Source organism: Pelobates fuscus, chromosome 7 (assembly GCF_036172605.1).
Source record: "Pelobates fuscus isolate aPelFus1 chromosome 7, aPelFus1.pri, whole genome shotgun sequence".
Lineage (NCBI taxonomy): Eukaryota > Metazoa > Chordata > Amphibia > Anura > Pelobatidae > Pelobates > Pelobates fuscus.
The window spans coordinates 60,632,490-60,649,053 of NC_086323.1; the positions used below are offsets into that span (position 1 = coordinate 60,632,490).

The following is a 16,564-nucleotide window of genomic DNA, read 5'->3' on the forward strand; positions in this document are numbered from 1 at the left end:
AGATGGATTTAATAGATGCCCAGATGTCGGCCCAGTCCGTGGGGTCCTCGGGGGGTCCGAGGTCTTTTTCCCACGCCGTAATATATGGGAGGGCTATCTGCGTGTGGTGTGTGGTTAGGTTTATGTAGATAGATGAGATTTGGCTCTTCCTGGATGGTGACTGTAGGGTGTCTCTTTCAAACTTGGTCAGGGACGAGGTGGCTGCTATGCGAACCGTGTCGGTCGCTGCGAAGCTTCGGAGTTGTAGGTAGCGGAAGTGATCAAATGTGGTTAGGGTTTCGGGGTTGGGGAGCTCCGTGTATTGCAGGAGTTTGCCATTGGGGTAGAGGTGTCCCAACCTAACTATGTCTCGGTCTTCAAAGTGGGCATAGTGTTGAGGAGTGAGGCCAGGTTGGAACATTTTGTTGCGGAGGATTGGGGTGAGGGGTGAGAGGCCTGTAGACAGGTCAAATTTGTCGCTGAGCCGGTCCCAGAGGTCTAGAGAGTGGGTGATTGCTGGGGATGTGGGGGGCGGCAGTGGCCTGTATTGCCTTTGGAGCCACATGTATTGGGAGGGGTGGTCTCGGCCAAAGATGAGGTGTTCCAGGTCCACCCATCGTTTGTGTGCGGGGGGGAGATGCCAGTGTTGGATTTGTGTCAGGTGGGCTGCATGTAGATAGTGGGTAACGTTGGGGAGGCCTAGACCTCCGGAGAGTTTAGGAACATATAATGTGGCTCTGCGGATGCGGGGTTTTTTCCCGTTCCAAATGAATCGGTCTATGGCAGTTTGAAGGCTTTTGAGGTCCGTTTTATTGCAGGGGATGGGTAGAGCTTGGAAGGCATAGAGGAATTTGGGTAGGAGGTTCATTTTAACGGAAGCTATCCTTCCTAGCCAGGATATGTTCATCTGTTTCCAGCGCTCCAGGTTTTGAGTTGCTTTCTGGAAGAGTGGGGGATAGTTGGTTTTGTATAAGGCGTTGGTGTCACTAGTGATTTGGACTCCCAGGTAAGTGATTGCCGTTGGGCGAATCCGAAAGGGGAAGTCTTGTTTTAGGGAGTGGATAGTGGGTTCTGTCAGGTTGAGCGGCATGAGGTCTGTTTTGGTGGCATTGAGTTGGTATCCCGATATCTTTGAGTAGTCTTGTAGGGTTGTTATGAGGGTGGTCAGGGTTGGAATGGGGTCAGTCAGGGTGAGGAGGATGTCGTCTGCGTATGCGGCGATGGTGAATGTGTCGTCCCTAATTTTGAGTCCTTTGATGTGTGGGTTGGTACGTATGGTCTCCAGCAGTGGTTCGAGGGATATAGCGAATAGTAGGGGGGACAAGGGGCAGCCTTGTCGGGTTCCGTTCAGTATAGGGAAAGAGGGGGGGGTGATATTGGGGATTAGTAGCTGCGCAGTCGGGGTGTGGTACATGGCTTGGAGAAAGTGGGTGAGTTCTTGTGGGAATTTAAATTTGCGAAGGACTTCGAATAGATAGGGCCATAGAAGGCGGTCAAAGGCCTTCTCGGCATCTAGGGAGAGTATGGCGGTCGGGAGGCGTTTATGGTTGGCGTACCAGATTAGGTCTATGACCCTTCTGGTGTTGTCTTGTGCCTGTCTATGGGGGATGAAGCCTACTTGGTCTGGGTTGATGAGTTTGGGCAGGAGGGGATTAATTCTCGTTGTCATGACTTTGGTCAGGAGTTTTAGGTCTATGTTTAAGAGTGAAATGGGGCGGAAGTGGCCTGGTTCTTCGTGGGATTTCCCGGGTTTAGGTAGGAGGGTAATGTTGGCTTGCGTCATGTCGGGGGGTAGAGGGTTGCCTTTGAGCATTGCATTGAAGACTTTGCATAGTCGTGGGGTGAGTATGTCCCCGAATGTTTTATAATAGATAGCTGTGAAGCCGTCAGGTCCGGGGCTTTTATTGGGTTTCAGGGATTTTATAGCTGCTTGTAGTTCTTCTGGGGATATGTCTGCTGAGATAAGAGTTCTGGCTGTGTCAGTGAGGGAGGGGAGGGAGAGTTTCTCAAGGAAGTCGTCTGTTAAGGATCTGGCGAGGTCAGATTGGGGGTCCGGGGTGTGGTTGTAGAGGGACGTGAAGTATTGCTGGAAGGTTTTTCCGATTGTGTGTGGGTCAGTGCTCATTGTACCGTCTGATGTGCGGATCTTAGAGATTCGTTTTGTGTCTGTTAAGTTTTTGAGGCGTTTAGCTAACATCGAGTCTGCCTTGTTGCCCTTTTCATAATATCTTTGTTTGGTCCATGTGAGTGCTTTGGCCGTGGTTGAGAGGGAGAGGCGTTTGAGTAGGGCTCTCGCTGTCGTGAGTTGGTCAAGGTATGAGGGGGTCGGGTGGCGTTTGTGGAGGGTTTCTAGGCGGCCTATGTCTGAGATGGCATTCATTAGTTGTCTGTTGTGCTGCTTTTTACGCGCTGTGGCTATTGCTATGAGTTTGCCTCTGATTACTGGCTTGTGGGCCGCCCATAGGGTGATTGGGGAGGACACGGAGGGGTCATTCAGGGTGAAATATTCCTTAATGTCATCCGCTAGGGACGAGGTAATGAGCTTGTCTTGTAGGAGTTGTGAGTTAAGTTTCCAAGTCCAGGGGCGTGTCATGTTGGGGATTGAGAGGGTAAGGGAGATGTCGGCATGGTCCGACCAGGTTATGTGACCAATGGAGGTATTTGTGATTCTCGATGTTATGTTTGGGGAGATGAGGAAGTAATCGATGCGGGAGTAAGTGTTGTGAGGGTGGGAGTAGAATGTATAGTCCAAAGTTGAGGGGTGTTGGGCTCTCCAGATATCCAGGAGGTTGTGTGTGTGTAGGAAGTGGGAGAAGGGAGCGTCGTTGTGTGATGGTCTTGGGTCGTTCTGAGTTTTGGTGGTGCGGTCAATGGGCGGGTGGTGTGTGGCGTTGCAGTCGCCACCTACAATGGTGAATGTGGCTTTAATCGTAGTGAGATGTGCTGAGAATGTTTGCCAAAAGGTCGCGTCTGGGGTTGTAGGGGCGTATAGAGAGGTGATGGAGTAGGTTGAGGAGCCTATTTTGCCTGTGAGCGTGAGGTATCTACCTTGTTTGTCTGGGAAGGTTTGGATGTCGTTCAGGGGGCAGGATGCTTTAAGTATGATGGCCACCCCTTTGGTTTTAGCTTCTGGGGAGTTGGCGAGAAAGCTGCGGTTGTAGTGTTTGTTCCTGAGTGGGAAGTGTTTGTGGGGGGTGAAGTGTGTCTCTTGGAGTAGGAGGATGTCTGCTTTTTGGTTGTGTGCCCATCGTAAGAGGGCATGGCGTTTTTTGGGGTTGTTGAGGCCCTTAGCGTTAATGGAGACACAATGTAAGTTGAGTGGCATGGTCAGGGATGGTCTGGTCAGGTGTCGTCGCGTATGAGGGGGTGTTGGACTGGTCAATGGGGAGGAAGGGAGGAGGTCTGGGCCCGGGTGGTCCCAGAAGGGCAGCAGGAGGATTCAGAAGACGGGTAAGGTGTATGGGGAGGGGGGTAAACGTGCTGGTCTTACGTCAATTGCCAGCAAGGTGAACTGTGGTACCGGGGGTCTCACTGGTCGGTGTATTCGGAGACCGGCGGTACAGAACAGGTTATGTGAGGGGAGTAATGGTCGTTCGTCTGAGAGTGGTCGGCAAACGGCAATTAGGTTCGTATGGGCAGTCTTGTCCTAGTAAGGAACCGGGGAGAATGGAACCTGGAAGGTAGGCTTCTTAACTATGTACAACGGAGTTTAGAGGTTGTCGCGTCTTTTGTGTTTGGCTTTACCCTTCAGATATTTTTCTGTTCTGTCCGGGGGGGGGGGGGGGGGGGGGGGGACACACATGAACAAGTTGTGGGAGCAAGTTGTGGGATACAATGAGTGCTCTGCGAAGTAAGCATTTTTAACAGTTGTTACAAGTTATTACACATATCACAAGGATCTGTATGGCATGCATGTAAGATATTGATAGTTTGGGTTGTCATCATGTATCTATACTTGATCAGCCAAAATTGAAACTGCTTTCATACCCTAAGTGGGTGGAATGTCAAAGTATCAAATCACCGTAGTTGTGTGTGGCTGGGAAATACCTCCCAGCAGGGATCCCTGTCTTTGACCTTCCCATGGTTTGTCAGGTTTTATCACCCTATCTTAAGCTGCTGAGCAATCAGATTTCAGTCTGTTTGTCTGAGATTGCCCGGGGCAGGGTGGCACTGACCTGGCTGATCATTCTTTAGGTGTGGGTGGTCCGGCCAGGCTGGAGGGTCGTATTGCCCCGGTCTCAGTCTCTCTGGGGACGAGAGGGGCTATAGTGTCTCCCGCGAGTGTCTGGGGTCATTGTAGTTATTGGGGAGTGCCTTTTCATAGTGGCTCTAGGCCGTCGCGGCCCGCCGCCCCCCCCGTCCCGTGGGAGGGGGGGGGGGATGGCCGCCAGGGCCCAGACCATCTGTAATTTACTGTCTACGCATTCCCGTCCCCCAGCCAGGTCGCGTGCTCTGTGACTCAGGGGAGTCGTTACCTCTTCTGTTACTGGGCCTCCGCAGCCCGCCACCCCCCACCCCCGTTGGAGGAGGGGGGGGGAAGGCCGCCAGAGTCCCACTGTGATCCATCGATCCCGCCTCCCCCAGTCCCCCCTGAGCCTCAAGTGAGGTTGTGTATGAGCCACATGGTGTAAATATCATGTCATATCATCCCTGCCCGAGGCCGTCGCGGCCCGCCGTCCCCCCACCTCATAAGAGGGGGGGGGAGGGGGGACCACCAGAGCCCCGGGTCCCTCCACCCTGTCCATTTCCCCCCACCCCAAGCAGTTGGAATAAGGCAAAAAAGGTGTCCCCATTGTGATCTTACTGTAGTCCCAATGTACTTAGAGTTTGCACAGTTCGATCTCCAGCAGCCGGGTCTTGGGGTGTGAGGTGGAGTGTTTCATCGTTGGGTGAGGTCGCCTTCATCTGCGGTTGTGGATGATGGATAGCATCTTGTGAGTCCTGGGGTGGGTCTCTGGAGCCTGTTGTGGCCTCAGGCTGAGGTCGGCCGGCCGGTGTGCCTCAAGGCCGGCAGCAAGGGTAGCTGTGGTGGGTGGTCGCGTCTGCCGGGATAGGGCCCTGGTGATGCTGAGTAAGTGGGTCCCGAGGGCCAGGGGGTAGGCATAGGTGTTGAGTGCATTTTGTCCGGTTCTGGGGTTCGCGGTTAGGTCGTTAGTTTCGGCTTGGCAGTGCTGATGGTATTAGTTCTGTGCGTCCGGGGTCGGTTAGTAGGGTGGACTTGAAGTGAAGGTGCCATGAGTGGAGCCAAGACGCGGCTGTAACAGTGGGCTTTGGTTTAGGCTGGAGGCTGTCTAGGGCGTTGTCTTCTGTCGCGTTCCCTTTGTGGTTGTTGGTCCCATGGACCGTGTTGGGCCGCTGGTTGTCGTTGCGAGGCAGCGTTTGAGTCCAGGATTAGGTCTTGGAGGCCTAGTTGCGTAGCGAATTCTCGGGCTTCCGATGGTCTGTATAGCGTGTATGTGTGGTTGTCTCGCCGCACCATGAGTTTGAAGGGATGGCCCCAGGAGTAGCGAATTCTCCGTGCCTGGAGGGCTTGGGTCAGCGGTTTGAGTTCTCTGCGTTTGCGGAGGGTCGTGGGTGCTAGATCTTGGTATAGTTGCACCGTGTGGCCTTCAATCTGCAGTGGGGTCTCTCTGGTGGCCCGCATGATCGCCTCCTTAATGTGAAAGTAGTGGCATCGAACTATAATATCGCGGGGTTGCGATGAGCCTGCTGTGGGTGGGCGAAGGGCTCTGTGTGCCCTGTCTAGGAGGAGGTCGGATGGCGCGGCGTCTGGCAGCAGGCTGCTGAAGGCTTCTAGGAGCATGGCGTTAAGGGTTTCTGGTGCTGCGGATTCAGGCAGGCCCCTTATGCGAATGTTGTTTCGCCTTGACCGGTTATTAAGGTCTTCTTGTAAGTCTTCCAGGTAGGCTATTTGTTCTTGCATGTCTTTAAATTTGTCTTCGTGGTTGGAAGTTATGGCGGTAACGTCAGCCATTTTGGATTCTAGCGTGTGTGTGCGCTTAGTTAGGGCGGTCAGGCCTTCATTGATTGGGGCCAGATGCTTGGTAAGTTCATCTGCCACTAGGGATTTCATGTCTGTGAGTAGTTCCTTGAGGTCTTGCCTGGTAAGGGGTGAAGTCTCTTTCCTGTGGCTAGTTATGCTGGTGTCAGAGTCTGAGTCTGAGGCCTGCATGCTGTGTGCGCATGGCGCCTCTCTGTCTGACCTGGTTTTGAAGATTGGTGCCACGGCCGTTCCGGACTTGGATTTTCGTCCGCCTCCCATTTCAGCTTGCTCTGGTGTGGGTCGGGTATGCAGTGCTCGGTTCACGGGTGGATTGCCTGTGTTAGTGCCCGTTTTTTGTGCTTATGTTGCGTTTGCCGCCACGGAGCTCTCTCAGACCGCGGCCATCTTCATCGGCAGTCAGGCTCCGCCCCGAAAATAAATACTTTTATAAGCCAATTCAGAAAGATATTAAAACAATATGTGGCATTACTAGAATATTTTCACAGCTACCAAGCTGTGCTAGTTTATTTTTATCATCCTTTTTTTTCTCTTCTAGCTGTGTCAAGACTTACTAAGCTTTTTATTGAAAATGGATGCCTCTTGCTATTGGCACTTTTGTGATATATGGACTCTACTCATTTTAATAGGTTACATCGTTTAGAAATTTGACTTTATTGAATGGATTGTGCATTCTGAAATGTTTCAATTTTATTGCATGGACACTTTTAGTGCCAGGGAGGTTCGGGACAACTAACAAAGCACTTTAAGGAGTGCGGCAGATTTTGTACTTCTTGATCATTCACTACATATTTGGACCCATCTGACAGTCTATGATATAGAAAAACAAGAGGATGTCTAGTATTATTGATCCTTTACATACACACACATGCAACAAGGAAAGATCATATGTTATCATAAACCTGGCTCATATGATATTAAATAAGAACAATTAATAATGATATGTGGACACAGACTACTCAATGCATCTCAAAAAGAAGTCTTTGCAAGGCAGGTGCTCAGGGTATTTGCTGCCTCTTCAGTGTAGCTCCACTGAGCTCAGAAACTAGTAAGTAATAAGAAAGGTTGTCTGATTAACAGCCAGAGTGGTCTAACAAAGTTTATTTATAAAAGTGGCAATTTCTATTGAAAACTGCACTTTTTGGATAATAAAAAAGGATAATATTCACACATAACACTTTAGAAAGCTGAAGTTTCTTTAAGAACGGTTTCATAACTTATCTGGGTCACCTGGGCACCAATGTAGCATCTGGCACCTCCTGCAGTTGAAGCCGAATGTCTCCCATGAGCGAAACATATCCCAATACAGGACCGAGATCCATGGCTGATAGTACTCAGCTGATGCTCTAAGCCAATGGGAGTGGCCCTACACAGCCCTGTTTAGCTCTTGTGGAGCTAAACAAATTCTCCTTGCAGGAAAATGTGGAAGCAGGCAGTGCTTTTGGTCTTAAAAAGGAAGAGGTGTGGTCTTGACAGGAAGAAGTGAAGCAAATTTAGACTAGAGGGGTGCTCAAGTTTAGTCATGCTTAGGGCAGCACAAAACCCAAATACACCACTGTATTAAGGCAGTGTTTTGTCAAAGATTACTAAATGACAAAATAGGGCTAGAGACATGGTTTAATAACATAGCGGTGGGCTGGAATGGGAGGTCCTCACCCCTATGGCAACCATTGTGTTATAAATTTGTTTGCAGCAAAGTTAGATTAAAATATATAGGAGCATTGTTGCATTGTCTTGTCCACATCTCTAGCATTTGTAAGAGTCTGAAGGGACAATGCTGTGTTGGAGGCGAAGCATGCAGTACCATCTAGATATTTGTTTATAATTAGTTTCCACTATTGAAGAGCTGTTTTAAAAACTTATACTACCAAGTATATAAAATAGCACCAATAAATGTTTGTTGGACTTGGATACAGATCTGCTTGTAACAGACACTTTGTTTTAAATGGTTATTTTATCTTATGTACAATAACCTTTTAAATAGACCTTTAAAAGACAATTTTGTCTTATGTACAATAGTCAGATACAAGAATATCTCAAAAGATATTTGTGCAAGCATTAAGGTGAAATGCAAATTGCTCATAATTAAAACATAATTATGTTTTTATTTTATTTGTAGATGATTTAGTTTTAGTGTATGCATGAAACCGTTTATTGGATTAACTGTAATTTAAAACACATTTTATATAATTTGCACTTCAGAATTGAGACATTCAGCTCTGACCAACAAAGCGCTGTATTATTAGTAGAAATTAAAACATAGTGAAGATTTAAGTTTTTAATTATGTTTAATCTGAAGACAGTCTCAATTCTATAAGCAATGGAACACTATGGTCTAAATATATGATTGGGTGTTAAAGATCAAAAGCAAACTATTTAAAAAAGTGTCTTCAATTAATTAAAAACAAAAATGGGTCCATACATAAATTAAAAACTAAGAGCTATTTTTTACCATGATTTAAAAAATGTTAGGGGTAATAACCCTTCATTCATCATAACTCAAACAAGAATTATAGGGACTTTAACCCCTTAAGGTCCAAACTTCTGGAATAAAAGGGAATCATGACATGTCACACACGTCATGTGTCCTCAAGGGGTTAATAGTTAAGCGTTAATTATTAGCTAGGCAAACATATTACTAATTTTGACACAATGCCATAATTTTGGCAATAATATTGGGATTAAAACAACTGCAATTAAACGCATCCTGATTCTTTGTTATACATCGTTAAAGGTTATATTTCTAGCTTTACGGAACACTCCAATATAAATATTTTGTTTTAAATTCAATGATTTAATCCCTAACAATATATGTTTTCATCAACTCTCAAATAAAGAGGATTACTTTACACGAGCCATGTCCTCCATAAAGCTGATAATAGTAAGGTAACTGGCTTTTTTTTTTTTTTACCATCACAATCTAATACAGTTCAATACATTCAATATTTAAATAAATATTTTCTAAAACACAGCCTAGCATCTATTACAAAATCATCTTGTTAACATGACTTACTGTGAGTTTTATTTCACAGTATGTATGGGTATCACATAGTTGCAAAACTGGAAAGTGAACACCTGTTTATGTACAGAATGAGTCTGGTAGAGGCAGATGCATTACCAGATTGTCCATATGGTTTTGAATATGAATCATCAGTGGCCTGCAAGGACGATAATTTCTTTATATTATCTCAGTGCTATTTTTTTTTTTCCTCTTCTCTAAAAGATTCCAACTTGGCAGAGGACTCTAAGTTTGTTGGTTTTGCAAGAACACTAGGGACGTGGCAGTTAGGTACAGTACGAAACATCTTATGCTAGAAATATATGACAGTGTATCAGGAATCTGCAATGAAATCATAGACTTAAGGAAATCAGTAAACTATAGAGAATGAAATGTATAAGTAGAATTGAAGCTACGTTGCGTATGGCAAGTGTACTGCAGATCACTATGTGCTAGTAGAAGGGAAATGGAAAAATGTACTAGGGATAACTTTACATCGTTTTTATTATGCATGTTAGATATATGGGAGAATATTTCTATTTAAAAATATAAATGTAGAGTTTGACATTGTAAAATACAATGTTGATGACATTATTAATTTTATGATGCCAAGCCCACACTTACGTAGGCTTTCAAAATCAAAATGAGAACTGTGAAGATGTTCTTGAAGCTCATAGAGAGATGCAAGCATGCTTCGAAGCGCATGTGGAGGGACACTCACAGACACAAACATGCATTCGTAGAAATGCATTTCTAATATTCTCATGTGAAACACACACACACAGAAGTACACTCAAAGACACAAATATGGATATACAATAATATACAAACATACTGCCAGAAAAACACACAAATATACACTGCCATACACACCCAATTCTAAAAACACACTCTGCTAAAAATACACAATAACACTGGTAAGCACATGTTTACTGCTACATACATTTTAGTAAGCATATGCATATTCTCTGCTACGCACACACGCGTGCACAAAAAAATGTGGGCTTTTAGGAAGAGTGTGGGGGAGAGGTCATAAAAGTCTGTTTATTTTATCTGTGGACATCCAGCCAGACAGCAATGATTTTATCTTTATAAGATCAAATAGTCAGCTACATTTAACTACATTGTGAAATATGTGGTTCAAGTTTAAATATGCAATATTCTTTTAGAGAATGAAAGGTTTGGTCACATGTTGTGTGATTTATGTATGTCTTTGGATCATCATGTACCTATAAAAACAAAGATGAAAAATATGGAAAAGAAATGACATTTTCATTAGCCAAATTTCTATCTAAAAGTCAAGATAAAAGACACAGTAATAATAGTATTAAGAAGTAAAATCTAATGTGTTTGTTGTATATTGCAGAACAATAGATCTGCATTGATTTTTTTGTAGGGGAGTAGGATTTTATAGATGAAATGAACTTTTAAAAGAAGAGCTAACTATTGTCAGATGACATCTCCACATTGGCTTTTGATGATCTGATTTCTAGTCTACCAACATCTTCAATACAAAATATTGTCTATCCTTGATATCAAAGGATAATGGAATTATTTATGACTACATCACATTATTACATAGATTTTTGAATTCTATTTGGAAAAGAATGCAATATTTATTTAACCAAACGTAATCTTAATAGAGAGTCAATGCTATCATCTGCAACTCTGCAAAATATTGACCCAGAAAAGAGGATGTAATGTCTAAATAGTATGATTAACTGTTTGACATCCAAAATAAGGTGATGGTTGGTACACATATCTTTATACTGCAGGTTTACAGTTTGAGTAAGTTGCTCTGAATTTTAGCACAAATTGGAATGTTGGTTCAACTATAGAATCGATTGTCCTGATTGGCTGCTGTCATCACATACTCTCAGAATTTGTTTTGTTATAATGCGTCCAGGGCTTAAAAATTGTGAAACAATGTATCAATGTGATACAGCAGTAAAATCTGATTTTGGTCTGATTTATTATTAATTGTTTAGACAAAAATAGCAATCCGTTGGGAAAAAAAGGTTTTTATGTTTATTATTTGTGTAGAGCTTAGCCAGTTTGACTGAGCTCCTTTAAAAACCGTAAAATCTACCGGAGGTGTCTGGCAGTTTACACCAGTATGCTATATTTGGAATGCAGTTTAGAAACATACCTGTTGGATCACTCAACACTGATCCAAAAGCACTAATAACCACTTCTGCTTTTAGTAGAACAATCTGATCCTCATCTTCAACCCAATTTCCCTCTTCATCCTGTTCTGTGCGTATGAATTCCATTGCACTAATTTTACCACCCTTCAGGATAACCTTACGAGGTGAGAGAAATGGAAAGAATTCACACTTTTCTTCTTTGGCCAACTCGACCTGTAGACAAAAAAATACATATTTATTAGGTATTCCCTAACCAATGAGTACTAATGGGTTGGGAGTAAATAGGCACTGTCTTCTTCTAACCAAACCTGGTGTTCTGCAATCGGAACAGTCACATGAGCAAACATATTGCTGTTATGATTTTCTGCTCATTCTGGCTGTCAATTGTTACTTATTCTCAATACCATAGCGTGTCCTACCCTTAAAACCTTCTATTTAATTTATTTTTACTGTCTGTAGCATCTAGTCTTTCCACCAATACAGTCACTGGTGACTCTACTTTTTAATTACAAAGTGATTTAAATAGTCAAACTACAGCAAAGTTATGCTATACAGAATCTGCAATTCTATTTTTAACTCATCGTCTGTTTCCCCTTATTTACTGCTCTGTTTTTATGCAATGATTATGTTATATATATTTTTTCACAGTCACACTTTCCAATGAGGAAACCAATGTATGATTGTTAATGGTTGTTAATGGTTTAGCACAATCTGTTTAGGTTGTTTATTATACAAAGTTTGTATCATTGTCTTTTTTTTGTTTTGAAGAAACTTAGTTATGTGATTCCTACCATTACCTGAAGTAAACAGATCCACTGAAATTACAGGCTCCAGTGCTGTAAACAGCCTTTATATGGTAATTTAAATCCCCACTGACTGCAATGCAGTGTGAGCAGGGTTAAATGTGTGCTCGTGCCAGGAGACCCAGGTATCAATCAATACCTGAGGCTTCTCTATGTCAGCTGGGGCCACATTTAGTGATATTATTGATATTGGCAGAGACTTTCCTTAGGGTTAGAGATAAGGTTAGGTTTATGGTTGTGAGCTAGGTTTCCCAAAACTATGTTAGAAATTTGGTGGTTAAGTTATTCCTCTATAAGTGACATAAATATGTAGGATTGGCATGCCTGAAAGCAATGCTGGATATGATATCCCAGAAATCCAAGTATATTCTATTACAAAGTGCTGCGGAATTTGTTGGCTCGCTATAAGTAATAATTATTATTATGAAGCCAAACCATTAGTCATAGATATGCACGGGCTATTCCAACAAATGTGGACCCAGCAATGTTTTACCCTCAAATAAGGCCATTGTTAAGCCTTTACTAGGGTTACAGGTCTATTATTGTATATGGTGCCCACTATAAATGGACCTCAAACTCTGCATGTTACCATAGTAACTTCAGTAACTAGGACAGGCACTCCCCATCTCACCGGCTGGGCTTCTCAGATGCAATGAGGTATGACACTCCTTGCTCATATAATATAATATAATATAATAAAATTGAAAAAAATAGTAAAAGTTAATTTCCTAACACCATATTCAATTTAGGAGATGATTTGGTTTAATTTAAAGCAGTGTTTTATCACCTACCAAGAAAAAGGTATTTTGGCACGGCTATATATCTCCCATTGCTGAAGAGAGATACTTACCTTTGCAAAATCCCTTAAAACATACACACATGCATATACTAAATATGCATACATCATTTTAATGATTTACCTCTTCTGGAACAGCTCGGATATTTGTGAAGCCTTTTCTGAACACCACATATACTCTGCGTGCACCACACCGTAAGGCAGAAGTTGCACAGTCAAACGCAGTGTCTCCAGCTCCGAGCACTATAACAGCTCCCTTGATGGATGGAAGGGGAGAGCGACAGGCACACATTCCTGAATAAAAAAAAAAAAAAAAATTAATAAAGTTGAGAAACCATTTTGCATGTCAACTCAAATAGATACATGTACTTAAAGCTGTGTAAAATTGTATCTTGAAGTTCCCAAGCACAGAGTGTCACTATCACATTATTCTGCTTCGCTGAGAGACAGTTCTATTCCCATTTTTTAAGATGTGCTCATATGTGTAATTTCATACTCGCTACACTTAGGAGAACTGCATTTTTTCTGGTTTATATCTCAGGGGATAAGACATGTCAACATTGTGGTTTAGCAAAGTTTTTTCTTTGTTCCTATATCAAGTAACAGCCTGCAATGCAATTATTGTTTCCACTTCTATTTCAGTAGTGTTTTATTATCTATCTAAACTGTTAATGTAGATGTATTTATAGAAAAAAAAATCCTTGGATTTTTCTAATCTATTTAAGTTAGCTGGTAGACAGATTCACAGAAATAGAAGATACCAGGCCAGTACAATATATAGAATAGAGAATAGAGGGGTGGGGAGGGAGACCTGGTCATGTGTCTTGATACAAAATTCTGATAAAAGAGATTGTGTATTAAAGAGGCTTAGAAGGTTAAAGGGTCACCTTCAGCATCATAAGGCATATGCTCTTAGCAGAGGTTATAGTGCAAGGATTATTCTATTCCATCTCTATCTACACATTAAACCTTATAACTGCAGCTATTTGTAAAATACATGTATACTAAATATTTAAATGAAGTGGACAAACTTATCTGAATTTATATATGTTTATTTATCCCTTTGTTTAACAAATATGTATTTATAAGATGTCAAAAATAAAATTCAATTCAATGTAGGAATCCACACATTGCTATCCTGCAATTAGATATCATCATCTCTGTCAGTCATTGTTATAAGCTCTGTAATTTGCACCTGATCCAAACATGTAAAGGAACACTCCCACCTATAACAACTTCAGTTGATTAATGTTGTAATGGGGGCAGGGGAGTCCGGGCACCATCTTACTTTCAGGGTTTAAACCATTCCTTACTCTCTCCCTCGCATCATGAGAAAGGTTTAGGCGAATGGCCTGTAAGAGGATGAGAGTATGATGCCCACTGAGATAGATACCGTTTTACTCAATGGGTGGCCATCAGCTGATGCTCTCAATCTTTCACCAGCGGCCCAGCAAATCCTTCCTTATACTGCGGAGGCATTGAGAAATGTAGCTGGTGGGCAGCAGTGTCGAATGCCAAAGGCCCAACTTGAAATCAAGATGTTGCAAAATGGTTTAACTCATGAAGGTATGTCTGCGCTTGGACACTCCTGCCCCATAATAACTTGAGCAATATAAATTCCATAGATGTAGCGGTTTCCCTTTAGATAACAGTTTGAGGTCAGAGGGATTAAGATTGATTGTACTTCCTAATAAAATATGTATTTTGGTATACTGTTATGTAGTCATTTATAGTTTCAGCCACCATTTCAAATCCCATATTATAGCTTAGTGGTTGCATTTCACATCACGTTCTACTTTCTGAGAAGTGAATTAAACATTTTGGAGGTCATTCACAATCCCATAATATTGCACTAAATGACATTGAAAGGGACTCTATAGTCACCAGAACAACTACAGCTTATTGAATTTGTTCTGGTGAGTAGAATCATTCCCTTCAGGCTTTTTGCTGTAAACACTGTATTTTCAGAGAAAATGCAGTGTTTACATTACAGCCTAGTGATAACTTCAATGGCCACTCCTTAGATGGCTGTTAGAGATGCTTCCTGGGTCATGGCTGCCTAAAATTTATCTAAACATTCAGTGCCTCCTCACTCTGCATGCAGACACTGAACTTTCCTCATAGAGATTCATTGATTCAATTCATCTCTATGAGGAGATGCTGATTGGCCAGGGCTGTGTTTGAATCATGCTGGCTCTGCCCCTGATCTGCCTCTTTGTCAGTCTCAGCCAATCCTATGGGGAAGCAATGTGATTGGATCAGGCTACCACTTCTGATGATGCCAGTAGACAGCTTGTTTTTTTCTGAGACAAACAGCATGCAGAGTTACAGCTTCAGGCTTGAATACAGTTAGGAGTTTGCTATATTTATGGAGGCATGAGGGGCCCAGGAGCTAGATGGTGGTTTTAACACTATAGTGTCAGGAATACATGTTTGTGTTCCTGACCCTATAGTGATCCTTTAATAAATAATACTTGTGAACATAATCATTAATACAGCAATTTCATATGTCATATCAACATATGATTTAAAACAATAAGCGACTAATAAAAATAAATAAATACGAATGAGCACTTTTACAGAGCAAACGAGTATCCTACTACAGCAAATGTACCCAATGCTCTGATACAGAAACAATGAACTCTTAACAATATAACCATATAAAAAATGGAAAGAATATATTGCTTTATAAAAATATATTCAACCTAATTAAGTATTTAATGTGCTTGATAAAGTAATTAACGTTTTAATTAAGTTAGGCTACAATTAAATAAAAAAAAAAGCACTCCTCTGAAAATTCAACATTCTTCCATTGTTAAATTTACATTATTTAAAAGACTAAAATTAAACATGTTAAATCAGGTTTGAAATTAAAAAAGCTTGCATAATTGCAGGAACTGAAGCACAATGTGAAATGCTAGTTCCTCTGGCAGAATAAAGGTTAAAACAACCAGCTGTCATTCTTTTAAATGTAATTATTATTCAGCAGGAAGAGATGCCTTATTATCGTTAATGAAGGTATAGTTTTTCCTTATATTATTTTAAAGGGTCTTTGCAGCTGCAAATTTCTCTTGTGATTGAGTACAATCAGCAAATGAAGGTTAAAATGAGCGGACATGATGCTTTTTATAGTAGCCAGCAGCAAACATAGTAGTTCATTCATTAAGCTGTGATGAGCTGATAAGAGAAATGGAAAAATATATAATGTCAAATTAGCTTGCCTCCCAATGAAGGACTAATTGGTGCCATTTTAAAACAAACCTGGTAAAATTGACTCAACCTCCAGTTGAGTTATATATATTTTTTCTGTTTGTTTTTCTAGCGAAACATCACATTATTATGATAATTGTCTCAGTTTATTTATTTTCTTTTATCCTCGTAATTGCATCTTCAAGAAAATGTTACACTTTGGAACCTTCAAATTATAAAAACATTTATTCAAATAATAATCTGAATACCATTTAATTTATAGCACAAGCAAAATGTAATTTATGTATGGTTTTTTTCACTCTATTGGACAGCAGAATTAGTAGGCTTGATCACTACCTTAAAGCTGGCTGAGCATCATGGGAAATGTATAGTGACAAAATCAACCCTCACAGTATTAGGCAGCTATTTTGCTACAGAATGAGTGGACAACTGAGTAGGGAATATATTCCTAAACAACTAACAGGCAGTGCTAGATTTACATAGGGTACTGCAGGCACATAATTCTAAAGCCTTTCCTGCTCCCCAATTCCTCCCCCCCCCCCTTTCAAAAGGCGGATAAAGTTTGTGTAAATACTTTATTGACTGGACATTGCAGATATGAAAAATACATATATTTAACTGCATGTGTGT

The 16,564-nt window shown here is 42.0% G+C and overlaps 1 protein-coding gene across 2 annotated transcripts in view; it reads right to left on the minus strand.

Annotated features, from left to right (window-relative positions):
• DPYD (dihydropyrimidine dehydrogenase) overlaps positions 1 to 16,564 on the minus strand; it is a 968,764-nt gene that overhangs the window by 454,518 nt on the left and 497,682 nt on the right. For both annotated transcript variants that reach the window (XM_063428340.1, XM_063428339.1), the window contains 2 exons: positions 12,849 to 13,018; positions 11,128 to 11,338 (listed from right to left, as the gene is read on the minus strand). In XM_063428340.1, coding sequence (XP_063284410.1) covers positions 11,128 to 11,338; positions 12,849 to 13,018 — 381 coding nt within the window. The remainder of the gene's footprint in view (positions 1 to 11,127; positions 11,339 to 12,848; positions 13,019 to 16,564) is intronic.